Source organism: Labrus bergylta, chromosome 6, assembly GCF_963930695.1.
Source record: "Labrus bergylta chromosome 6, fLabBer1.1, whole genome shotgun sequence".
In the NCBI taxonomy this organism is placed as follows: domain Eukaryota; kingdom Metazoa; phylum Chordata; class Actinopteri; order Labriformes; family Labridae; genus Labrus; species Labrus bergylta.
In genome coordinates this window covers 2408881-2434765 of record NC_089200.1, presented here as the reverse complement: position 1 = coordinate 2434765, position 25885 = coordinate 2408881, and the positions used below count along the sequence as shown (strand labels likewise).

The window sequence follows — 25885 nt, the reverse complement described above, 5'->3', positions numbered from 1 at the left end:
TGTTGTGGACTAAAATATGGAGGTTGGTCTGGTGGCTGGAGAGGTGCTAGGTCACTTCCTGACGAGGTGCCCTTGAGAAAGGCACCGAACCTCCCAACAGCTCTGGCACACTCCCCATGTAGCATCCGCACTCTGACATCTAATGCATGTTCACAGGTCATGTTTGTGTAAAACAAAGTTGATAGACAAACGTTACAGCCGATAGTCAGACAGAAAAAGAAACCACTTTAGGAGGATACCAGGGAACAGAGCACCTTAGCCCCTCTCATGGCAGCCCTGCAGCGTTCTGCCCCCCCACAGGAGGGCTTCCAGAGAGCTGGCCAATCAGAAGAAAGTGGGCGCATGGGGAGGGAGGACAAATGAGAGTTTTTATTGGAGGTTTTGGAGCTGATGATCATTTCAGAAAGCTGTTTTCCTTTAAGGGCGTTTACCTTGTAGCTTGTTCCTCTAGCTCACGGCACAAAGAGACAGGAGAATATAAATATAAGACACACCTACACAGACACACACACACAGTCACACACACACACAGTCACACACACACTGTGGCGTGGACCATCACATTGATTTCCTGTGCTGGCTGTAACCGTCAGACCAACATTATTGAGTTCAGTGAGGGAAATGAGTTCAGCTGAAGATCTTATCCACACACTCACCTGCTGTCTGACCTGTGTGTGTGTGTGTGTGTGTGTGTGTGTGTGTGTGTGTGTGTGTGTGTGTGTGTGTGTGTGTGTGTGTGTGTGTGTGTGTGTGTGTGTGTGTGTGTGTGTGTGTGTGTGTGTGTGTGTGTGTGTGTGTGTGTGTGTGTGTGTGTGTGTGTGTGTGTGTGTAGGTGCAGCGGCTCGTATTGCAGCTTTAACTCGAGGAGACAGCTGCTCATGCTGCCTGACTCTGACGTTTCTGATGTTACATTACTGATCAGATCTTGTCTTCATGAGACGTTACAAAGACACTCATGTTGTTGCCATAGTTACACAAGCTGCTTTTTTTCTTCTTCAATATTCCTCTTGGCTCGGGGCTCTGTTGTGTTTATGTTCGCTGCCATGTTTGTGAGCAACATCTGCCTGGTGACTCTTCCCAGTTTTCTCTCTCTCATTGGCTTTTGCAGGTTTTTCATCAGAGTCAGCCTGATTATGATTTGACTGTCGTATTGACACCAAACACTTGAGGATTATTTGGACAAATAATAATCGGTTGTGAGAAGCCTCGAATCGATGAAATGAAATCTTCATGATGCAGATTTGTCAAAACGCTCTTTTAGGACAAGCACACTTGTCACAAAAAAATGACCGTTTTTTTCACGAGTAGATTAACATCCCTTCATATCTTTGCTTTAAATAAGTTCATCACTGCACTGTTTGCATTTTGTCTGAACAAACGTTGAGGTCTTGGTAAAATTGGTGGATTGTGACAGAAGTTTGTTTGTAAAAGCTGCTGCAGGGGGAGAGAGTCATCAAAGTGAGTCAGCAGCAGAGGTTCACCTGCAGCACTCAGACACTGCTGTAACCTGACAGGTCGGAGCTTTGATGCTGACGAGAGGCACGCACACACACACACACACACGCACACACACACACACACACACACACACATGTACATACACACACACACACACACACACACACACACACACACACACACACACACACGTACACACACACATGTACACACACACACACTCTCATAAAAATGCAGCCTCGATTCCTCTCTGCATAATGGAGCCATGTCTCTCAGCAGGGGTCCGAGTGCCTGCAGGAGAAGGAAGTCGACTTTCTCACAGAGCGAGGCAGAAAAAGTTTGCACTGAGTTCATGTTTTGTGGCATCAAAAAAGAAACTTCAGAAACTTTTTTTTTCTTCTTCGTATCATCCACAGATGAAGAAGTCATTAAGGTTTTTAAATTTCATAATCCGTTTATCTTTAAAGCGATAACTCTCTGTCCCGTCTTCGACTGAGCGACCCCCCCCCCCCCCCCCCCCCCCCCCCCCCCTTTCCTGTCTCCTGCTTTTCTTTGTTACAGAAACTCCTTCAGCCCCCTCTTTGCATTTTGACTCATTTGACAGGTGCACTGAATGCCTCGGACTGCCTTTAATGTTCTGTAAATCCATATTCATGAGGCGACCACTGAGCTTTGTTCATTACGCGTCGAACAGCAGCCGAGTGAGCGACAGTCGCTGTAAATTAACCCGACCGAACTGAGCCGCCCGTGCTTCAGTCTCAGTGGGACTCACAGTGTGCTGCTGTCAGCTGCAAATCCTCCACTGCCAAAAAAGTCTTCTGTTTCTCGCCCAGCTACTGATTTCATTCTTTTCTAACTACTCTTACTCTGATCGGTTTTTCCTCATGTGCTCTACCTGGGCTCTCTAATTTCACAAAAGAGCCAGAAGTGTTCCTACAAGGTCCTAGAAATATGTTCTCTTGGAGTGAAAAGCGACGTTGTTTATTATATTTTGTATTTGTGTGTTAAGGGAATTTTGACAAAACTAATCCAGGAAGCCGTCACTCCCCTCTCCTATTGGCTCGCGGTGAATTCTCCGGAGAATATTCCACTGCCTTCTCACATCAGCTCACTCTGACTTGCTGTGGAAAAAATACTAGAGGTCTGACAGGAGAAACTCCAGGTGAAGTCTGAGTGAAAAGACGGGCTATTTGTGTTCACACATGCAGCTCCTCCAGGAAATATCAGGAGTTTTTCAGGAGTTTTCTGCAAGTGTGAAAGCCCTAATAATGATTTCCTAACTGTTCCTCTGATGTCCTACCACCTTAGCATTCCTCTTAGTGTTTTGGTCTCTTGACTGTATGACTCTTCTTTGATGTGTTGATACTGACGGATGGTTTTTTGTATTTAAAGGTCAGTATGAGCCTGACTGTGCTGTCTTCTCTCCGTGCTGCACGTAGTAAAAAGGTTTTCTGACTCATCTCACAGAGTTTGTACTTCTTCAGAGAACTAGCAATCCTCGTATTTTTGGAAGAAGTTTCTCTCTCATCTCTCAACTAACTGAGAGTAAAAGGAGAGAGAGCCTTTTAAGCATTGCACAGCAGGTTCAGCTACAAACGTGCAAAACATGTAAAACTGTATCTGCTGCAGAGAATGAAAAGCTTCCTGTATGGAGATTAAAATCACTTTCAGGGACAATCTGATGAAAGATAAACACGTCCTACATCATTTCTACACAGCTTTGTCAATATTAAGGGTTCAGGGAAAGTGCAAAATGCTGTCATACCTGCTGAGAGATGGAGAAAATAAGAAATATCTCAAGTGTGTGTGTGTGTGTGTGTGTGTGTGTGTGTGTGTGTGTGTGTGTGTGTGTGTGTGTGTGTGTGTGTGTGTGTGTGTGTGTGTGTGTGTGTGTGTGTGTGTGTGTGTGTGTGTACAAAATTCCCTGAACACACATCACTGAACATCCAACATGGCAGCTCATCCCTCATGCAGCTGTTTGTGTTTGTGTGTGTATACCACATGCTACGCTCAAACTGCTGATTTTGCACATCTCAACAGATGGCAGGACACACACACACACACACACACACACACACACACACACACACACACAGCATGCATTTTTTTACATTACATGCAGGCATCATATGTCAGGTGTTTGAATTAGACTCAACTCTGCTGTTGATCATAAACTCTTATACAAGTACACACACACACACACACACACACACACACACACACACACACACACACACACACACACACACACACACACACAGGGAACATAAACATTAAAGATGGAGTCAGCAGCTTTCTCCTTAAATAAAATAAAGATTTATACTAAAGTGAAGCTGCTATATGGTTCCTTCTGGGCCTCCGTACATGTGCTGGTGACTGTGTCTGCAGAGACTCTGTCCTCTGACTGGATTTTACTGTTCTGCTTTGTTCTGGTTGACCTGGGCGGGTGTGTTTCCTCCAGCCAATGACAGCGCAGCAGGTGAGTTTAGGAGTGGATACAATTCAGAGATTTGACAGGATTCAATCTGGCAAATATTATAGCAGCAAAGAAGACAAAATATAATCACAGTGAGGTGAAACACCACATGGACAGAGCTCGTTTCCAAACGAAGTGAACCTTGGCTTGGAACTAAACGTACACGCTAACACTGCAGTGAGGGTTGTGATGAGCCCAGGAGGAGGGGCCCAGTTTGAATGTTTTTGGTTTTCCTTGTCCAATAATGTGTCAGATCCATGTCTTCAGAAACAGAGCTATCTATGAGCACTTTTAATAATGTTCCCCTTCACTTGAAGTCTAAGTGGTCCTCACTAATATAGAAAAAATAAGAGCCCACAAACAGCCAAAATGAAGATCTCATTGAAGAGAAACCTGAGACAGAAACATCACATGGATTAGAGATTTCTGCCCAAATCTCCGTTGTGTTTCCTGCTGATCATTCTGTCAGGTTCAGCCTGTCGGAGCTACACGTCTACATAATTACAGCCGGCAGATGTGATGGGCCAATTAACAGGACTCACACGAGCTGTTTGTGAGAGCCGGCGCTGCACCAGACAGTCGGAGAGTCGCGGGCATGTGTCCATTTCTTCTATTTCACTGCAGAGAGGCTGAGATAGAAGAGAAATGACAGAATATATTTAATCCTACAACTGACTGTAATATGAACACGATGCATCTCTTCAATAACAGCATTTGTTCTTCTCAAGCGGAAACCTTCTGTGTTCGACAAATGAAGTCGATGCAGAGGTGCAAAATCCTGCAGTTCCTGGAGTGTCCACTAGAGGCTGGCTGCAGAAGCACAGGAAGTCACATACACACCCATTCTAAAAAGCCTGTTTTTACAGCAGAGATGAACATGTTTACAGCCTGGTTCAAAAAACCAAATAGGTGTGATTAGCTCATGTCTCGATCAGCACACTGATTGTAACCACACACGATGAAATATCAACACTTTATGACACGATTCTGTGTGAAAGCATGCGAAAAACATGCATGAATATATAGTTTTAAGACTAAATGTACTTCCTGTTTGTACAATGAGTTGTAAAGCATCTGTACTCCTTTAGATGCCATAGATCATTGGTTCTCAACTGGTGGGTCTGGACCCAGAGGTGGGTCGTGGAGCCATTTTCAGTAGGTCGCCAATGTGTGTCTGTGAAGTGCTTTTTTAAACATGTTTTTTTTTGTTCAGTTTCTTGCTTCTGTCACATGTTCTGTACCGACTGAGTGCTCAATTTTTTCAGTAAATAAATCTGATTGGTCGAAAATATCAGAAATTCAGGTCCCAATTTTTCACTGAGGAGTTGGTGGTGGGTCCTGAGGCTAAACGAACCACTTCCATAGATCATTAAAATGTGGAATCGAACAGCGTTTCAAACAACAACCATAAACTGCTGCTGGTGTCTCAACCTGAAAATCTCTGTCACACTTATTGACCACCCAAGGCTGCCGTACCCAGTGATCACATATTCATGAATACACCTCCTGTCCTCTTTAATATTATGATACAGGGAAATCAGCTGCAGTGTATCAAACAATCACCTGGCACTGCAACCTGCACGTTGCTTCCAAAACCATCTCTGATCTCTTCAAGGTGAACTTGAAAAAGTTACTGTGTGTGTGTGTGCGTGTGCGTGCGTGCGTGTGTGTTTGTGTGCGTGTTTGTGTGACAGCCACAGTGGACCCCTGCTGGTGTCACCGCAGAGCTGCTGGTCGACCACTTTTTGGAGTTTGCACAGATGACATTTATTAGAGCGTGTGAGCTGAAAGTGTGTTTTCCTAACATGTGACTGCAGTGTTAACTAAAGAGATGCACAAATCAATGATGGACGTCTGTGTTTGGTTCATTGCAAAGCTGGTAAAACATTGCAGCTACAGTCGTAGAGATGTTGTGCACATCGAGTAGTTGTCATGTCGACAGGATTTGGTTCAAATCAATCTACAGAACTAACTTTTTTTTTTGTGTCTTCAGCTGCAGGACGAGCAACAGGAAGAGCCTGATTGTGACGTCCAGCACCTCCCCGACCCTGCCACGACCTCACTCACCTCTACACGGACACACAGGTAACACACACACACACACACACACACAGGTATTTGTATTTCATGTTGCAGCAGCATGTTAATCATCTGGTGGAAAAAGCCTCAAAGCCTTACTGAACAAACTTTGAAGCGTGCAGCAGCAGACGGCACATTCGGCTGTTTTTTAAGATGAATCAATCACGTCTACCTGTTAGAGAAACTGTCCACATTAAAGCTCCTCAGGAACTACACACCGTCAAGAGCTTCACGGCAAACAGGAAAATCAAAGCGGTGTAAGTCAGCCGGGAAAAATAGAAATGCAAAGATGTGGTCAGAGCCGTCTGTTTGTAGTGTGTCAGGGTTTTTATCCTATTGAAGGATTGGAGAGGAGACGTGCAGATTTCATACTTATTGAAGTTATTGAAAAGGCGAGGTTCATGGCACACACACACACACACACACGCTGGTTACCAGGATACAGAAACACGTGGCATACATGTATCATGGAGGCAGACACCAGGATGGGATCCAGTGAAGCAGCAGAATAATCTCAGACATGTGTAGGAGCCACGATGTGTATTTGTTCCTCTGTTGATCATTTTTTATGTTTCGCTCCTTTCATGTTTGATATAATTTCCGGTAATCTGCAGTGGGCGTGGCTTCACCTTTCTTTTACCTGTTCAGTTGTGTGGTGAGAGGCTAGCCAGAGAGGATCAGTGGGTTTGCACATTTTCTGTTGACCATCATCATCATCTTTTGGACTTATTTGAACTCTTTTCTTTTATAAATCGACAAACTTATCCAAACGAGGCTCAGGTACAGACCCTCTAAGTCTCTGTGCGACATTCTCCAATCTTAGGCGCCACAATTCCCAGAGCAAAGAATTAAATATTTAACGGATGCACTGCGGACATCGAGCAAGCATCCGTTGCTGCGCCATTTGACCTCTAACGCTCACATGCTGTTAGGACACGGCGTAACTAAATTAACTTCTATTTTAGTTGCCATGGTATCAAAACAAGCCCAGAATTAGTTTAATTTTTAGTAATGTTTTGTCAAAGTTTAAAAATCTGGTATTATGATGAACCGACAGAGACTCCAAAGCCCCTTTAGTTTGATTAAATTGTCCGTATTTGTATCGATGTTGGGTTGTATTAAATCCACAGATATTGATGTGACAAAGTGTGAACTCTCACGTTTTATTTTGAAATGTTCAGTGTTTATTTCTAAGTAATATAGATTTTTTGTCTTTAAAGTTAAAATTGAGATCCTCTCTGGATTTTCATCACACACACATTTCATCGTGAACGTGTGTGTGTGCTGCTCTTTGTGTGACAGATGAAATTGGGGCTGACAGAATTTTTGTTGTACACTCGACAGCGTCTGAAACACACAAAACCTCAAAACCACCAGCAGCAACACACACACACACACACACACACACACACACACACACTCACACCCTCCACCAGGCAAATGTAAAGAGAGAGACAGAGAGATGAATAATAGTGATATTGATTGATGGTGACTGAGGGGGGAGAGTTGAAGTATAGATCGGGAGGACGGAATATAAATGGATCTCTGACAGAGACTGAACGAGACGAGACAAAGACGACGGGATGGATGTGAGACACGGAGAGATGTTAAAATATCGACAATTACAGAGAGGGAGGGAGGGAGAGAGAGAGAGAGGGAGAGGGAGGGAGAGAGAGAGAGAGAGAGGGAGAGGGAGGGAGAGAAAGAGGGAGGGAGAGAGAGAGACAGGGAGAGAGAGACAGGGAGAGAGAGAGAGAGACAGAGAGAGAGAGAGAGAGACAGGGAGGGAGAGAAAGAGGGAGGGAGAGAGAGAGACAGGGAGAGAGAGAGAGAGGGAGAGAGAGAGAGACAGGGAGGGAGAGAGAGACAGGGAGAGAGAGACAGGGAGAGAGAGAGAGAGACAGGGAGAGAGAGAGAGAGAGACAGGGAGAGAGAGAAAGAGAGAGAGACAGGGAGGGAGAGAGAGATCCTTGTTAACACTTACACTCATACAAACCAGCTCTAAAGATAGTTTGTCGTCTTCATTGCAGTTCATTCTGTTTAGTTTCATTTTTTTTCATTTTTAGTTTGGATTTTTCTTTGGCTTCGTGTTTAGTTTCAGCTTTAAAGCTCTCACTGTGCTTCTCTTCTCTGCTGTGAGGCCACCAGTGTCAAATGTTGTTGTTGTTGTTGTTTTGGCTTCAATAGAGTTCCAGCTTCATGCTAAGTGTGACATTAGCTTCAAAGCTAACCCAAGCCATGATATAGTCGGGGCCCAGGCTGAAATCTAACAGTTATTGGTACTTAACCGATGAGTATTAAAGCTTCCCCTTCATTCCTGCAGACCATCTTAATACAGAGATGATTGCTTTTTCTTCTTCTCTTTCTCTCTCTGGCTCTAATCAGGAATTTCATCATGGTTTCAATCATGAAGTTGTTAGCTGCTAATCAGATGGACATTCCTCACAGTCTCATATCCTGCGGGGGCTGATGAGGACGAGTCCTCTTAAAAAAAAAAAGACTTTTATTAAATGTTGAGAGTCTGCATAAATCCCTCCTTTCATTTCTCAGCTCCTTTTTTTGTGTGTTCCATCTCCATCATCTCTGCCCTTTCCTCCCTACTTTTGAACCTCTCCGTCTCCTCCTGCCGACTGACGGCGAGCTGTTATTTAGCAAAGGGCAGCGGATGATTGACAGCTGCGTCGTGTGCTCTGACTTCTGATAAGTGCTGTCAAACAAACCCAGCGCTCAGCTTTCTAATTGTAACAAAGGAACGGAAGGAGAGAGAGCGGGGATCAGAGTTTTTCTCTTATTCACTTTCTTGTCACGCCTCCTGAGGAAATACAAGTTTTTCTTTTCCCCAATTACAGCAGCATTTTGTTCCTCCCAAACACACTCTCCCTCGGGGACGCAGTCAGACTGAAGAGGCACGCTGCAGATATTACATTTGCATGTTTCTCCTACGCCGTGTGTTTTTCTGTGCTCTTTGCTGAAGTAGGTCACTGTCACTGCAGTCTGCAGCTCAAAGTGTCTCAAAGTGTGAGAACAGAGCAGCTTCTATCTTTACCTGACGAGACGCCCACCAGGTGCTCTCAGCTCTGCTTCAGTGTTCAGGTTTAAAATCCACACAGAGAGTGTTAAGATCGATCAGGATATATGTAAACATGCTGAAAGTGACCTCATGCCCCCTGGTGGACGGAACACGACGTCAGAGAACTGTGGGATGTTGGCTGCAGGTTTTCTTTTGGTGTGGTGGTTCTGTTTGACGCCCATGACTTGTGACTTACCTCATTATTTATATAAGTTAAAATGTCAAACATTTGTGGTATGACATTTGGCATTAGGCGAGGCCGGCAACAAGTCCTTCAAAAAAATACTGTACTTGAATCAGAGTATTTTATTTTAATTTGGCCAACAGTTTGTGTAAAGACCAGTTTCCACTAAGTGGTCTGGTTTGGTTTAGTACGGTTTGGTACGATAAACCCTGATCTGACCCAACTGTCCCCTTACACATCACTCAGTCACAGCAGTGTGATTCCTAGGAAGGTCTGCGTCTCCGAGGAGGAAAACAAAAACAGCTTTAACAGGATATGTAAACATGGTGCGTTTTTGAGTTCATCCTTTATTACCACTGTCGCCCCCAGGAAGGACGGATCAGTTATTTTGATACCCTTCCCAATTTTTGAGAAATGACAATAAATGTGCACCAAACCGAACTGAATTGAATCGGACCGCTAGTTTCAGAAGGAGTTTTTGACATCTTAAGTCCAGTAGCCTCACACACGTTCATCTCATGTCACACACACACACACACACACATATCTTCCTATATTCACACACAAACAGTCCAGTTTATAAATCAGTGCTGTGTGTGATTTATCTTCACAGAAGAAAATTATTTTTGTGTCTGAACGAGCCTTAAACATGAACTGAACCTCTATGCACACACACACACACACACACACACACACACACGCGCACGCACATGCACACACACAGACAAAAATGTGAATCCCTGAAGTGTGACCGTGCAGAGACTTTCCCCCTGAGAGTCCTCCATGTCCTCCGTGTCCTCTTAATTCAACTTCAGCATAAATTGAAGCAACAATCCGGATCTCATGTGACGCGTTTCACGCTAACAGGCTCCTGTTTGACTAATAACACACGTGTTCACTCGAGTGTGTGTGCATACGTGTTCTGCTCAGAGGCACAGATTCACATCTGACAGGAAGCAAATGCTCGTATTAATATTTCAGTTTCTGCTGCTGCTGCTGAGGAAAAATGCATAATTGATGTGGAAACGTCCGACTACTTAATCTCTCTGTTTTTGTGAGGCCGCCAGCCTTTATATCCCATACATCCCCGTGTGTGTGTGTGTGCATGTGTGTGTGTGTGTGTGTGTGTCTAACCCTTCACTCTGCTGATTTATTGGATGTACACGACAGAGTGCTGAGTTTCCCTTCAGATTAGGATTGTCAAAATGCATAAGTTTTAAAACTTTAAAATGATTCTAGTAAAAATCGAACTATTTTGGTTTCTGTAGATCCACATCGGATTAGTCATCCCTCCTATGTCTCCACCCTCCTCTCGTCCTCTTCAGCAAATGAGACTCTCAGTGTCTGTGTCCATCTCTCATCCACCATCATTACCTCTTTCTCATATTTCTGTTTCTCACTTTTTAAATATTATTTATATCAAGTATTGCAATGTCCTTTAAAGAACCTGAAGACCTCCACAGTCAGTCTGTCAGTCCCCCCCCCCTTCTGACTCTGAAACTACAACTTGTTTCAAAGCAGTAATCTGGTGCATGTTGTTGGGAGTACTGTTGTTACCTATTTGACCATCTGTCATCTTATTAGTTGATGATCAAACAGGTGTTTTGTCAGTACGGTGTGTGTTTATCCTCCTAACCTGTAATTGAATGTCCTCGTTCTTCTCTCTCCCTCCCTCAGGCACCAGCCCTCTGGACAGCCCCCGAAACTTCTCCCCCAACACAGCTGCACACTTCTCCTTTGTTCCTGCTCGCAGGTGAGGCTCACATAAGCACACACACCCAGTGCTAAGGTGTGTTTAGAGCAGGGTCACACCTGGAAATCAGATCCTGTGCATGCTGAGTCCACATGATGAACAAACATGTAGATGAAGTGCACGTTCAGGCTGATTAGGAGACTGATCAGCAGCTCAGGCATCTGATTGCTGTGTTCCCAAAAATCCTGTCTGCAGCTCTGATTTTATCCGTCTGAAATATTATTTTAATATCAGAGGAGTAGAAGCTCAGATATCATGTTGGTACAAGAATGAAAAAAAAATGCAATAAAGCCCCTTTTTGTGTCAGACTGCAGCATGTGTCTAAACCAAAGCTGCAGCCTCGTTCACAGGTAAATTGTAATTTATTGGAAATTAAATTACAGGAAAGCTCTTAATTCAGACAGACGGTGAGGAAGTGTGAGGTGTGAATGGATGAGCAGCTTTAACGTCGACATCTTTGAAACGGTTTGAAACAGCTCGGTGGCGTCAGTGCCCGCTGAGCCTCCATGCTGCTGCTGCTGCTGCCCGATGAGGAGGGAGATGATCAGTCTGAGGCTGTCACTCAAACCGGGATTAATAAACCTCTTATCTGTCTGGGCTCTGCGCTCAGACAGTAATTACTGAGAGGAAAGGAGAGGGAGAAAGAGTGTGTGTGTGTGTGTGAGCATGTCTGCACCTGCACGTCCAGATTCCTGACTCACTTTAAATCCAACATTTTGTTTTAAAAAAAAAAGATGATGTTTGAAATCTCATTTAAAAGTTTCTCTGCAAGCCTGCTGCCTCTCAACCCTTCATTAAGATGATGATGTTCCCATGGTAACACACCTCCCCTGTCACACTAGACCTCTGGGGAGATTTCCATGACAACATCATCACACATGGTTACGCAGCCTCGCGGCACTGCGGCAGCCAAAAAGAGCATTAGTGTCGATTTGAATTGGAAATCCGTCTCTGTCCGATTGTTGACCTCGGCGATGCAGCTGAGCAGCAGACACCAGGGCGGCGCTGACACCTTGTGGTGGAGGACGGAATTACATCTGAGTCTACAGAATTCTTTGCACAAAAGCAGCACAGTTTCTTTTTTCTGATGAGACATGGCGTTCTTTTTAGTTCATAAAATTCTCATTACAAACACGAAAATGTTAATTTGAGGAAGTTAAAACCAGTGTGTGTAGCTTTCACATCAACACTTTCCTAATGTTTATTAGATGATGTGACCGGCACCGATGCACAACGCAACTGCTGAGCCATCTTTTTGGATTTATTAGATCAGACAGCTGAAGACAGAAAAGGTTGGGAGTAGAAAGCGGGGGGGGTGACATGCAGCGGAGGGCCGAGGTCGGATTTGAACCCACAGCTGCTGCATCGTGGACTATAGCCTCTGTACATGGTGGGCGGGACATAACCTCTAGGTCATCCTGTGCCCCATATTCAACAGTTTTTGACGCCATATTCTACTGATTTACCTCACTTACCGAGCTGGGATTATTGGGGCCGATACTGATATCAATATTGGGGAGAAAAAAATATATCAGTCGATATCTTTCTTAGATCTGTAGAGAAAGATGGATTAAGATCTTCACATTCACAAAAAACTATTAAAAACATGAGATGTAGTTTGTGTGTGTGTGTGTGTGTGTGTATGGGTTTGTGTGTGTGTCTGACAGCTGCTAACAGCTTCATATAAAAGAAAAACAAACCCTGTCTTGTCTCCCTCACAGTCACGGACACAGGGCTGACAGGTAACCTCTCAGTTTTCACCTCTTTTTTTAGCTTCCTCTTCCTGCCGTCACCTTCCTGCCCTCCGTCCTGCATGGCTGAGCGAGCACACGCTGACCCACATCAATAAGTCGTCCTGCAGACTCTCCTCTTTGAATCGCTCTCTGATCTCTGGAAGAATCAGTCTTGAGAAGCTAAAAGTAGGGAGATGGGTCATAAGGTGTTGGAAAAACTTTGGGGTGAATCAGGGAAGAGAATAAGAAACACCAACAGTATATTATTCTGAGAGTCTCATATCATCTCCCTTTGTGCCAGAGAGCTAAATTTTGAAGCACGTCAATGATCCAAAACAATGACGTAATAACTATCCTGTCAGCACAAATCCCCAGAATAGTGCAGAAGAATCCCTAAAACATGTCCTTCTTTTCTTGCTTTTGAAAAAAACTGAGTAAAACTTGAGTAGCCGTTTATTTAACAAACCAAACTCAAGCTGGGTTTGAAAAGTGTAAATCCAGGTGTGTGTTCGGAGTAGACGGGTCAGGTTGTGACTCCATCATGCTTTATCTGTTGTTTTTTCAAACATGGGCAACCCTTTGATATATTCAAATGACTAATGATCACCTGATCACCAAAAGTGCCGATTGCTCCTAATGGGCTCAGATTGTTTATCTAAAAGTACGGCATGTTGTCAGCTTCAGAGCTTTAAGCTGTCTTTGGGAAGGCTCAATTACATCAATAGAATTATTTCACCATGAAGAGAGTGACATCTTGTTAAAGGAGCGGTATGTAACTCTGACACCTAGGGGTTAAAACTGGTACTGCAGTCTAAATTCTGCGTGAGCTGTCTCCCCCCCCCTCCTCTCTAGAGTGGATGCTCACTCAGGTCACCATGTGGTGGACTCTGAAGCTTCAGTGTTTATCCAGCTCTGCATGGGTCTGTAAACCTTTCTGTGTTCTAACCTCTCTCCATTTTTCAAAAGCATCTCCAATATTGATCCTAGTTTGAGCACGTTTCTGCTCGTGGAGCTTATTAGAAACATGCAGAGGCTTTTTAGGTCGGGTACAATCACTTCTATCTGAACCACTTCTCTTGACCGCTTCCATCGCTGCAACACCTGTTGACCTGATAACTGCTCTCATATCTGACAAACTGAGGGGCGGTTTGTCTTCTTCTGTAATGATGTCACACTTAATTGTAACAATCTGAGTCTGTCAGGGACAATAGTTGGATTGATTTCTTTGCAGCCATGACAATCTGCAGGAAAACATACAAACATTTTTGAACCTATTTGTCATTTAGAGTTGAAGATATTCAATCAGAGCACGGTAATAATGACTCTTTGCCTGCACAGTCTGTGGACTCTCCTCATGGCTTTGCCTGTGCTTCTTGCTCTCCTTGTGTTTTGCATTTTCCCTGATATATCTGTATCTTCCTGACATGGCTGTAATAGACTCTGTGGTTATTGTTTTAAATGTCTTCATCTGTTTTTGTTTATCTCCTGCAGGACGGATGGCAGACGCTGGTCTCTGGCCTCGTTGCCTTCCTCTGGTTATGGCACCAACACTCCCAGCTCCACTGTCTCGGTAAATACCTTTAATATCATACCTGTAGCTCTGCAGATGAATGTATGTGTGGATCCCAAAACAACACAGAAATAAAACATTCTGCTCCCTCTGCCTTCACTAAAGCAACAAAGAGTCCAACTCCTCACTCTCCTCACTCTCACTTCAACAGTCCCTCTGGTCTGATCACTCTCCATCTCCTTTTCCTTCAGCTGCTCCTTCATCTCTCTCTTATTCCCCACTGTGCACTTTCTCGTTACCTGGCGCCTGTAGAAAGAGTCTCAGCACGCTTCAAAGGCTCTGAGCCGAGTCCACTGACTGTGGGAGCTCTTAACTCCACATAGACACTTCTAACATGCCGGATAGGTCAGTTCATTTAAAAAACGTTCAGCACATAAATGACTTGTTTGATGAAAAGGACTTCCTTATGTGCATAGTGATTATTTAAAGCTCCCAAAATTTACAGAAAGGAGGGTTAGAAGCTGTCATTGGGTGAGAAGCGGGGTACATCCTGCACTGATCGCCAGTCAATTACAGAACTAACAGGTGAAGTTACTCGCTACAACAAAAGTAATCTGAGTAATGGATTACTTCAACGTGCATAGACCTAGTAATATCAGCGCATATCTGTGATGGAATAAGCCGATACCGATAGTCATGTGATATGCCATTATTATCAGCTGGGATATGAATCGATCAGGCTCTAATTTAAACCAATTTATGCACATTCCATCAGTAGTGTTAGCACTAGCCTCCTGGCTAACATTAGCTCCTTTTGGGCCTGCTTACATCCGTTACATTACCAAAAAACAAAAGTTCAGGGAGCTAGATAGCTTAGTGGTTATGTCGCGCCCCATGTACCGAAGTCAATAGTCCTCATCGCAGTGGCCATGGGTTCGAATCCGACCTCGAACCCTTTGCTGCGTGTTATCCCCCGCTCTCTCCTCCCAACTTTTCCTGTCTCTCTTCAGCCGTCTTATCCGAGCGCAATGAAATCAAACAATGCCCCCCTCATCATTTAAAGAACTATCCTGATGGTGAATACCCCCCCCCCCTTATTGGCAGCCTTGCCCCCCAATCAAAGGCAGTTAAATGAACACAAGTTAAAAAAAAAAAAAAAAAATTGACCAAAATCTTTTTTATCTGAACTCAGTCAAGGATTTTCTGTGACTAAAACCGAACAAGCTGTGACCCTGAGCGGCGTTCATGAGCCTGAGTGTTTGTTTGAGTAACATCTGTCGTTATGATGATTTATTGTCTGCCATCTGTAGAGGCACTGTGTTAGGAATTAACCCGGGTGGTTATATTTAGTATAGTCTTTGTGGTCACATTGGTGGGATGATTTAAAGTCTCTAGTGGGCTTTTATGAGTTGAGCTATTTGACCTCCCACAGCTCGCCATTCAGAACTAAACGCTTCGTATATCAGGGTTAGGCATGAAGAGAGAGAGAACACCTCGACTCAGCTGAGTGAAACCCACCCTCCCCGTCCTCTCCCGTCCTCTCCTGTCCTCCCCTGACCTGTACTAGTCCCGGCGTTAGCCCCGCTCCATCCTAACCCCGCAGTAGCTCCAGTCCTGGTTGTAATCTGTGCTCCCTCTGTGCTCCTCCTCTCACAGTCCTCCTGTTCATCTCAGGAGAAGCTGCACCAGCTGCCCTTCCAGCCCACGCCGGACGAGCTGCACTTCCTCACCAAACACTTCAGCTCCGAGAGCATCACGGACGAGGATGGACGCCACTCCCCCGCCATGAGACCGCGCTCCCGCAGCCTCAGGTAGGAGCTCTGTCAAACTTATTCAACACAAACACAAACACTGCCCCGGTCCTGACTGTGAGCAGAGACAACCACAGCTGAGTGTTGGAGCTGATAGGGTAAAGAATCTCGTCTTCTGAAGGCCTGCAGCTGCGACAACATTTTTATTCCAACTCCAGTAGAAGTTTGTTGTGTTGGGGTAACGCATCAAAAAACAACACTCTACTGACTTTCATTTTGTAACGGCTCAAGGTACATAACACATTTTAAAATGAAGTGAATCAGTTATTTAGTTACGTCCAAGCAGCATCCTCCGGTGTTGAAAAATGAAGCTGATGCTGAAGTGCAAAATCCTGCAGTTCCTCGAGTGTCCACTAGAGGCTGGCTGCAGAAGCACAGGAAGTCACATAGACACCCATTCTAAAAAGCCTGTTTTTACAGCAGAGATGAACATGTTTACAGCCTGGTTCAAAAAACGAAATAGGTGTGATTAGTTATTATCATCATGTGCACACACTGTACGGGGGGTGAAACAGCTCGCCTCAGCTCCAGCTCTCAGCCTGTCGTTAGGTTGACTGAAAGTTAAACTGAGACAGCATTTCCAACATGGTGGCTGCTGCTGATGAGACCCCGGAGCGCCCTGCAGGAACAGACGGCTGACGGTTAACAGTTAATAAAGTCTCTTTATGTTTTAGACTGTATGACGATGTGACATTGAGATTGGCCTCTGAACTTTTTAACTTTTTTTTATCTGATGTTTCTTTTGATTGAACGAAAACAGTTTTAGACTTAATTCTAAACCTGACAGCGTCAATCAGAACTGAACATCATTGATCTTACACGGTGGATTAAACCAGACTTTATATCTTCCTCTTTCATATTTTCTGAGGCTGAATGATGAAAAACAGACCTGAAGGATAAACATGAATTAGCATACTCTGATACTGGTTGTTGTTTTTTTTTATTTTTATGTCAGCTCTGGGAAAGGTCAGAGTCTTCGCTCTGACATGTTCATGACAGGTTAATGTCCGCCCTGCTCCTATCAGCCACACTCACCTGCTCATCTGTGGATCCATCTGTCCGTCTTCTATTCAATCTGTCCGACTCCATCTCAACTTTGCCCTTTAATGGACGGTTTTCAAACTGCCTTCTGTGTCATCCCTCCTTAAACTTTGAGCATTAAAGATGTCAGTGTGGGACACCTATTGAGGAGCGTTCTGAGATTTGTAGCTCCTTATTGATCTGATTCTGGCATCAGGAAAATCTCTCATATCAGCCTCTGCCTGAAACGCTTGATTTCAGCTGCTGTCTCTTTAAGGCCCGCCTCCCAATGTGTCCACTCTCCTCTGATTGGCCAGCTCAGTTTGCAGTTGCAGAGGAGTTCTAGTTAGCTTTGGGTGGGCGTGTCCTACAACAGCTCCATGCTTTGCTCTGATTTGTCGGCAGAACCTGAAGTCTCTTGAAGTTCTCTTAACATCTCGTTCAGCAGGAAACCACGTCCGGGGATTACGCCAACAACTGTGTGTCTTGTGTTTTAAAAAATACGGATCGGCAGACTAGATCTCCGTTAAATATTCCTTTATGTACTTCATTTGTTCTCGTCTTAGTCCCTCTCCTCCACCTCGTGCAGCTTTTTCCTCCTCATCCTTTCCCTGACTTTATTTGCACACAGATATTGAATTCTTTCACCCTCTGAGTTGAAAGGAGGAGAGACAGAGTTGCATGCTGGGTATCTGATGAGGGTCCCACTGTGTGAGTTGATTGATGTCAGGCTCTGCAGTGCGGTCTCAGGTAATCCTCTGTCCCCCCCGTGTCCCCATGCGACCTCTTTCATTGTCTCCAAAATAAAAAAAATAAAAAAATGTTTCAGGTGGAGGAGTAGATTTTTTTTTTTTTTTTTTTTTAAATGTTCCAGCTGACAAAACTAAAAGAGAGGTAATTACAGAGACAAAGTAAAGAGCAGGTAAATATTCATGGAGGTGACATTGAAAAGTGTTTGAGTGCCGTGATGCCCCCCCCCCCATGTGCAGGGAGGATGAGCCTCAGCGGAGAGCCCCTCTTCATATTAGTCCAGCAGCAGCGTGTGTCATTAAAAAGCTCTTAGCGAGGAGTCTGCAGACCGTCTGCAGGTCCAGATAAATAACCAACAGAGAGCTTTGGAGAGGAGGACTCAGGAGGAGGGTCCAGGTTCAGTTTGGATCCAGATAGATAAAAATACCCCCAAAGGAGATCAACCTGTATACGCTGAAATGTGAAGAGCGGGGTTAAGAATATTGATGTGATGACAGAGACAGAGAGATATAACGAGTGACTGAGAGCAGAGAGGATGATTGGACCCAGGAGGAGAGACTGTGAACAAATGAAAATGAGCTGCAGAGAACAATCATGCAAATGTTACGACTCTGCGATGAGCGATGACACTCGTCCTCTTTGATCATTTAGCAGCTCCTCTCTCTCTCTTCATCTTCACACCCTCTTCTTCCTCTCTCTGACTTTTCTTCTTGCATGTTCTTAGTTTCTTCCATTTTTCTGTCCATCCGCTCGTCAATGCATCAGAAATGAGCTGACCACATCCATCCATCACACCTGTGCAGCTTCCTACAGGCTGCTGCACCTCATTACCTCACTGTGTGGAATAAACCACACACTTCATTCTTCAACATGTTCCAGTGTGAGCAAACTCATTACAGCTTCTGTTTTTACATGATTTTAAATCTACCACAGAGCTGTAAATTCACCTGGACGGAGTCATCCTGACATTTGTAAAGTGTTACTGGTGTTGTTGAATGTGATCATAATCAGAATATCTTTACTGTCAGTGTCACTCTCATGCTCGGTGATTTCAGACACTCTCTGACAGTTTGCACAGACACAATAAGGGGTGGGATCTAAAGTTTGGGGATCATCTCGTAGCTCTGCTCTGACTGGTCGAGTCTGAGCAGTCGTACCACCAAAAGATCAAACAAGCCAGAAATTCATCCGGCCCTGATTCACCATCGTGTCCACCCGTTAGCAGCAGAACACCGCAAACGATACATGATCAGGCTGAAATTCAGCCCAACTTCAAAATGAATCGTGCAACTCTTAATCAGGTAGATTCTTACTAGGACTATCAAACTTTTTAGCGTCATATATCGCTAGAATTTAATAGTTAATTTCGATTAATTGCATGTTTGAAACCCCCTTATTTCACATTTAAAAAATAAAATAGTTAGGCTTTCATTTTGAAGTTTTGTCCTGTCTTAAGCTGAGAGTACTTTACTTGCTGTGTGCTTTACAGTAAGGAGCTTCTGCTATAGAGTGAAGGTTAGGACATGACGTTAAGCACAGAAACAGGAAGTGGTTAGGGATCCCAAAGTGAGGTCACACAGCTCAAAGGAAAGGTAACAAAGGTCAGTGTGTGATGTCATAAGGTCAATGTGTGATGTCATAAGGTGGATATGACTTTGGACTCGTCAGCTGAACTGTCTGAGAGTTTGTTAAAGTGAAATGAGACATTCAAAGATGCAGCAGTGTCCTTCTTTTACATCAGTGAGACTACAGGGAGACACTGAGGACCACTATCTACGGAGAGCCTGAAGGGACAAAATAACATGAGATTAATGTTGATTTAAAATCAATACATTCATTCGCAATGAACTAGTTAATGCTGAAAGTCTTAATCTTTACTTTTTGCAGTTTTTAAAATGTCGTATGAAAACAATAACTGAAAGTTGAGATGCAGACAAACGGAACAGAATTCATGACACTAAAGTTTTACCAAACTGTCAACATTTCAGGAAACTTTTACTTAAAATGGCATCGATGGAATCAAAATTGTCATTATGGCATGTTGAGGTTTGCAGTAATCATCTCACACACACACAAACACACACACACACACACACACACACACACACACACACACACCTCATCCTGGTTCTGCCTGGCTCTCTGTCACGGTCAATTAGGCCTCTCATTTCCCGAGTCGCCTGCCTCAGTTGAGATGCATCAATGTTATTTTTCTTCTCTACCTCACACACACACACACACACACACACACACACACACACGGCCCCCCCCCCGCCTGCCTCAGCGTCACCATCTGATTCGCTGTCTGCTCTGATTTACTTCAATTACCCTCTCAGCCAATGAGCTCCTCTGCATTCTGAGTGTCTTTTGCCATGTGTGACTTCACCACTTAGCTGCTCACAAAGAAAAAAAGAATACTCTCATCCAACGACGTTTTAATTATCCCATTCTTTCACACCCTGGGGCTGAAATGCATTTATAAGATATTTCACCTCATAAATATTTTCTGAACTATTTTTTTATCTGCATTCAAAGAACAGAACTCTCCCACAACTTCCTCCAAAGCCTCGTCTCCAAGGTCGTTTCTCAAAATAATGACGAGGATGATTTTCACACGGAATGCCGCGAGGCGATTTTTATTTCCCATTACAGTAGAAGTAGAGCCGTGTTGTAATTAGCCTTTGTCTGGCTTTCTTCTGTTATTCATCTCGGGGATTTCACTTTGGACCTCGGCTGCTGCTCGCTATGAACACAGAGATTTATTTTAATAACGGCTGAGGCTGCTGAGAGCCACGAGCTCGCAGGAAGAATAACAGAAGAAGAAGATATTCAGTGAAAATTAAAGAATGTACATAACAGCCTCGGGCGCTGAATCCATCTCTGCCAAGGCTAACCTTAAAATACTGAGCCGAGCAGCAGAGGCAGCGCTTTGATTGATTCTTCTTTTTCAAGAAACACGAGCATGAACGCAGAGTTTTGAAAGTTGAGCTCGTAGTGAGCTGTTGAGTGTGCGGGCTCACAGTGGACGTGTTTTTAAGGGTCACTCAACTTGTGTGATTGAAAAGTGAAATTCACCTGCAACAAAAGAGCCGAGCTGTGGGACATCAGGATGGAGGAAGGAAAGTCTTAAAAACATCTTTCTGACATTCTGTCAAATAAGAAACCTGCAGTGAGGAGCGAGTTACAGACAAACAAATCATACGACAAAGCAGTGTGTGTGTGTGTGTGTGTGTGTGTGTGTGTGTGTGTGTGTGTGTGTGTGTGTGTGTGTGTGTGTGTGTGTGTGTGTGTGTGTGTGTGTGTGTGTGTGTGTGTGTGTGTGTGTGTGTGTGTGTGTGTGTGTGTGTGTGTGTGTGTGTGTGTGTGTGTGTGTGTGTGTGTGTGTGTGTCATAATGATAAACGGCCTCTCAGATGTTCAGCAGGTGTGTCACGTTCAGGCTGCTCTCATTCCTGTTAGGCTCTTAATTGGACTTTGAGCTGCCGATGGATGAGTTAAAGGATGACCTCATCGCACAGGTCACGTGTGCCTGTGTGTGTTCTGGTGTGTGTGTGTGTGTGTGTGTGGTGATGACTCATACCGATATATGGAGTCCAAAATTCCTCCTTTACGTCACCCATGTAGGTCTAAGGTTTTTTTTTTTTTCTGATGCCGTTCTTTTATTCTCAGATTTTATTATAAATAATAAATTGAATTGTAAACCCTTTATTGTTATCTACTCTCTATTTTTGAGGTTTTTATTGTTAAATTGTTTGAACATCTTTCTGATTTCAGGGTCACGCTACAAACACAAAATATTCTTGATTTAAAAAAAAATAAAACTCAATAAGGAAACAAATCTCCGACACTGCTCCGTTTGTCTCTCCTGAGTAAAATCAAAGAAAGAGGAAAGAAGCTCCGAGGTCAGCAGCTGTGTGAATGCAGCCTCAGAATATAAAAACATGATGATACTTCTCGTCTAGGTGTAAACCGTTCCACGATCTCAGCAGGTACATATAGACACAGAGCAGCAGCAGTCATGGAGGAGTCTGATGTTACTGGAAGAAGATGCCATCGCCATCTTCAAATCATTTGTGTGGCAGTTTGAATCGGATCACAGCTGATCGCAGCGTTTAGGTCGATCCCCCTCGGTTCAGGCGGCACAATGGATAAGAAATGTATCTAGATGTACTACTGCTGTGCAGAGTCTCAGTGAGAAGAATACAGCGTTTAGTCGCCATGGTGACCGGCTCTACAAACAGGAAGACAATTCAGTCTTTCAAATATATATTTTAAGGTTTTTTCCCGACTTTCACACACAGACGGCTCGTGAAGTAGCTCTGCAGACCTGAAAGTTGAACAGGCGGATTATGTGATAAAATTTGTAACTCCTGATTAATCCAAAATGAATCTGTCAGATTGTCGAGATTACATCACTGTAAAGAGAAATGGATCTATGAAGATGGAGCCACCGATGGAGTATTTTAAGGTGTGCCAAACATGAAAAGTGGAATTGCAATCTCACCAGATGTGAGATGTTTGCAGAGAGAAATGGAGAGAATGAATAATGCAGAACGCTAACATCTCCTCAGACCTGCTGGAAATGACACCCCTCCTCCTGTCGCCCTCTCGTCCTGAAAGTGAGCCACAGAAAGGTCAAGGATATTGCTGCTGTCGCTGTTTGGTGTTGTTGTAGCGCGAGGTAGGAGGCGGGGGGGAGGGGGGGGGTGATGTGTGATGGAATAAGAAAAGAGTCCCGGGAGAGAAGATGGAGTCTGCAGAGTGCGAGGAGGGTTGGGTTGATATTCTGGACTGAGAGAGACGTCGCTGTCAGTCTGTCAGGTCATGAAACCCCCCGAGAGCTGACAGACACTCACACACTCACAGAGTCAGCCCTCACTTTATGACTGACAGACACACACACACACACACACACACACACACACACACACACACACACACACACACACACACACACACACAGCTACCTCTGTGTGTGTGCAGCCGTGCAGCTCCAGAGGTTGTCATGGTCCTCAGTTTACACATATGATGAAGACCCCAAGGTCCTGTTAGTGAGTTGTGACCGCCATGCTGTTCTTATTCCCTCTGCGCTCCGATGACCAGAACAATCCCGTCTGTCACATGTGGGGGGGGTCAGCAGAGGAACACGCATCACAGAGTCCTACTACTCTGATCTCTGGACTTCTCTGGACCTTCATCTCCTTTCTCACCCTGAAAGATGAAATACAGAAATAGAAACACATTTGTTTATTTATTTGGAACGACTTGAATCAGTCAGATCTGAACTCTTTCCCGACATGAGCTCACTCATCCTTACTTTGTGTGTCTGTGTTGGTTTCAGTCCTGGACGCTCACCCATCTCCTTCGACCATGAGATTGTGATGATGAACCACGTTTACAAGGAGAGGTTCCCCAAGGTGTGTACACAACACACAACACTTCCTGTACACACACATTCAGCACGGGTCTAGAACACATTTGCAAGGAGATTGCGGGATAATAAACAAAGACAAATGAACGACAAAACTAAAGAACAATATGATCTTTACCTTGATTTTTGAATCTTCATTGCTCGAAGGTTGAAAACACATTCTGATAAAAAAGCATTCCCGGTGTAAAGCTAACAACAAGATAAGATTAAGATCTTCATTTTTGTAAAATTAGGACCAATTTGAACCTTTTTTGAGATAGAAGTTAGTTAGCTAGGTTAGTTAGCTAGGTTGATGCAGTCTTGAATATGTTTGGGGGGCGAGTCCCAGACATGGGGGGTCAGCCATGTCTGGGAGGTGTCAGACTTTATTTGTGTCTCCTTGAATATTTATCTATTTATATTTGTAGAGGTAATCCTGAGTCTCATTTTGTCTCAGTTATTTTTATAAATGTAAAATATTATCTCAGAGCGACAGGCACATGTATGCACACCTGAGGGATTATCTCTAATATATGATATTATCCTGGGCAGACACATTTGTTGGTCATGTCTGCCTCTCCATGTGTGAGGTATATACCTCTCTGACTCATCCTCTATCTCACCCCCCCCTCCCCCTAATTGCCTCCCTCCCCTCAGGCGACGGCTCAGATGGAGGAGCGTCTGGCTGTGCTGCTCTCCTCCTCGTCCCCCGATAGAGTCTGCCCGCTGGCCGACGGGGTCCTGAGCTTCATCCACCATCAGCTGATCGAGCTGTCCAGAGACTGCCTGGAGAAAAGCCGAGAGGGCCTCATCACCTCCCGATACTTCTACGAGCTGCAGGAGAACCTGGAGAAGCTGCTGCAAGATGTAAGTCCCAACAAGAGTTTTCTCACTATGGTGCAAAAAAAAAGCAACAAGCGTTAATGCCCTATTGTTTACGGTGAAAAGGCAGACTCAGAGGGCAGAACAAACACCTAGCTGTGGGAGTGTCACCCACCTGGGGGAGGGGCTACTGCCCTTTGTGATGTCATGAAGGGAAAATCTCCAAACGGCCTGTTTGAGCAAACATTTTCTGATAAGTGGAGCAGGCAGAAGACGAGAGAGGATGGACTTTTCTCATGATTGGTTACAGAACATGGTTACCTTTTTGCTTCATGTTTCTCAATGATCCACCAACAGGATCCTGACGATCGTAAGTGAAGCTGTTTACCAGTCATATTTGATCTTTGTTTAATTTCTGTTTTGTCTGAAATCTCTCCATCGTTATTCCTTTTCTAATAAACAATCAGCAGTTTGCTTCCTCTGTGAGCAGAAGCTTGATATCCAATCTGCATCATTTTGCATCATCAGTGACTGATGTTTCTCAGTCTCAGACAGAGCAGAGCATCATTACATTTGAAATGGTTATGAACAAATAAAGGGATCCCGGGAGTAAATTCTGCAAATCCTTTATCACCATTTCCCAATTAGAGCCTTGAAATTAACTGTGCAAGTGGAAATTAGTTGGCAGGTTCCTGGAATTGTTATGCAAATGCATACTAATTAAAGAGAAAATAGAGACAGTGTTCAATTCTTAAACTTTATATGAATTAATTCAAATACTGCCAAAAGTGGAGGTCACCTGGACAAATAAAAGGTGAAATATTGACGATTCCACAAATACGAAAAGCCTTCAATAGGAAAACATGACCACTCTAGTGTCTCCCCCCCTCCTCTCTAGAGTCCATGCTCACTCAGGTCACCATGTGGTGGACTCTGAAGCTTCAGTGTTTATCCAGCTCTGCATGGGTCTGTAAACCTTTCTGTGTTCTAACCTCTCTCCATTTTTCAAAAGCATCTCCAATATTGATCCTAGTTTGAGCACGTTTCTGCTCGTGGAGCTTATTAGAAACATGCAGAGGCTTTTTAGGTCGGGTACAATCACTTCTATCTGAACCACTTCTCTTGACCGCTTCCATCACTGCAACACCTGTTGACCTGATAACTGCTCTCATATCTGACAAACCGAGGGGCGTCCAAAACGGCCGTGTGTAGGGGGTCACCTTAAAAGCGCCTACCTTCTCTGGTCCAAACAAATCCAGAGCATTCAGGAGCAGAATGTAAAGTTAGAAGGAGGACATACTGGCTGCTGCATTGTTGTCAGAGAAGCCAGCACTTCAACATGTTTCCTTAATGTCTGATCAGATAGTAAGATCACTTGGACAATTTGATAACTATTACAGAGAGTCAGCGTCTTGTTTCTGGTGTCTTGGTCTTCATGATGATGGTTTCTTCTACACCTGGACTTATTGTTGATGCATGACACCATAATCAATTACATCAACAAATCATTTCCTTTCTGTCTCCGGTGATGAATCAAAACCTTCTCCTGGACGTGGATGAAGACATCATGACTGCAGCACGTTCGTGGTCACGCTCAGTTAACCGAGGAACAACTCACAGCGTGACGCACTCCCCCCGCCCCCCGCCCCGCACACTCATCATGGTCGAAAAATCGTCAGCGCCATGTGATGTCACGCGACCAAACATGACACATAAAAGTTGTCTAGCTTCACACATTCCTCCACAGATGTTCTGCGTGTTTACGGCCCGATGTGCTGACGGCAGCGCTGCATTATGGGACGGTTTGGAT

General features: G+C 44.2%; 1 protein-coding gene across 1 annotated transcript in view; it reads left to right on the top strand.

Moving 5' to 3' along the window:
- mast2 (microtubule associated serine/threonine kinase 2) overlaps nt 1-25885 on the top strand; it is a 160886-nt gene that overhangs the window by 108164 nt on the left and 26837 nt on the right. Inside the window, 7 exon segments of the mRNA XM_065955551.1 lie at nt 5928-6019; nt 10945-11020; nt 12742-12762; nt 14245-14323; nt 15920-16074; nt 23185-23260; nt 23911-24120. Of these exon segments, the coding sequence (XP_065811623.1) occupies nt 5928-6019; nt 10945-11020; nt 12742-12762; nt 14245-14323; nt 15920-16074; nt 23185-23260; nt 23911-24120 (709 nt within the window).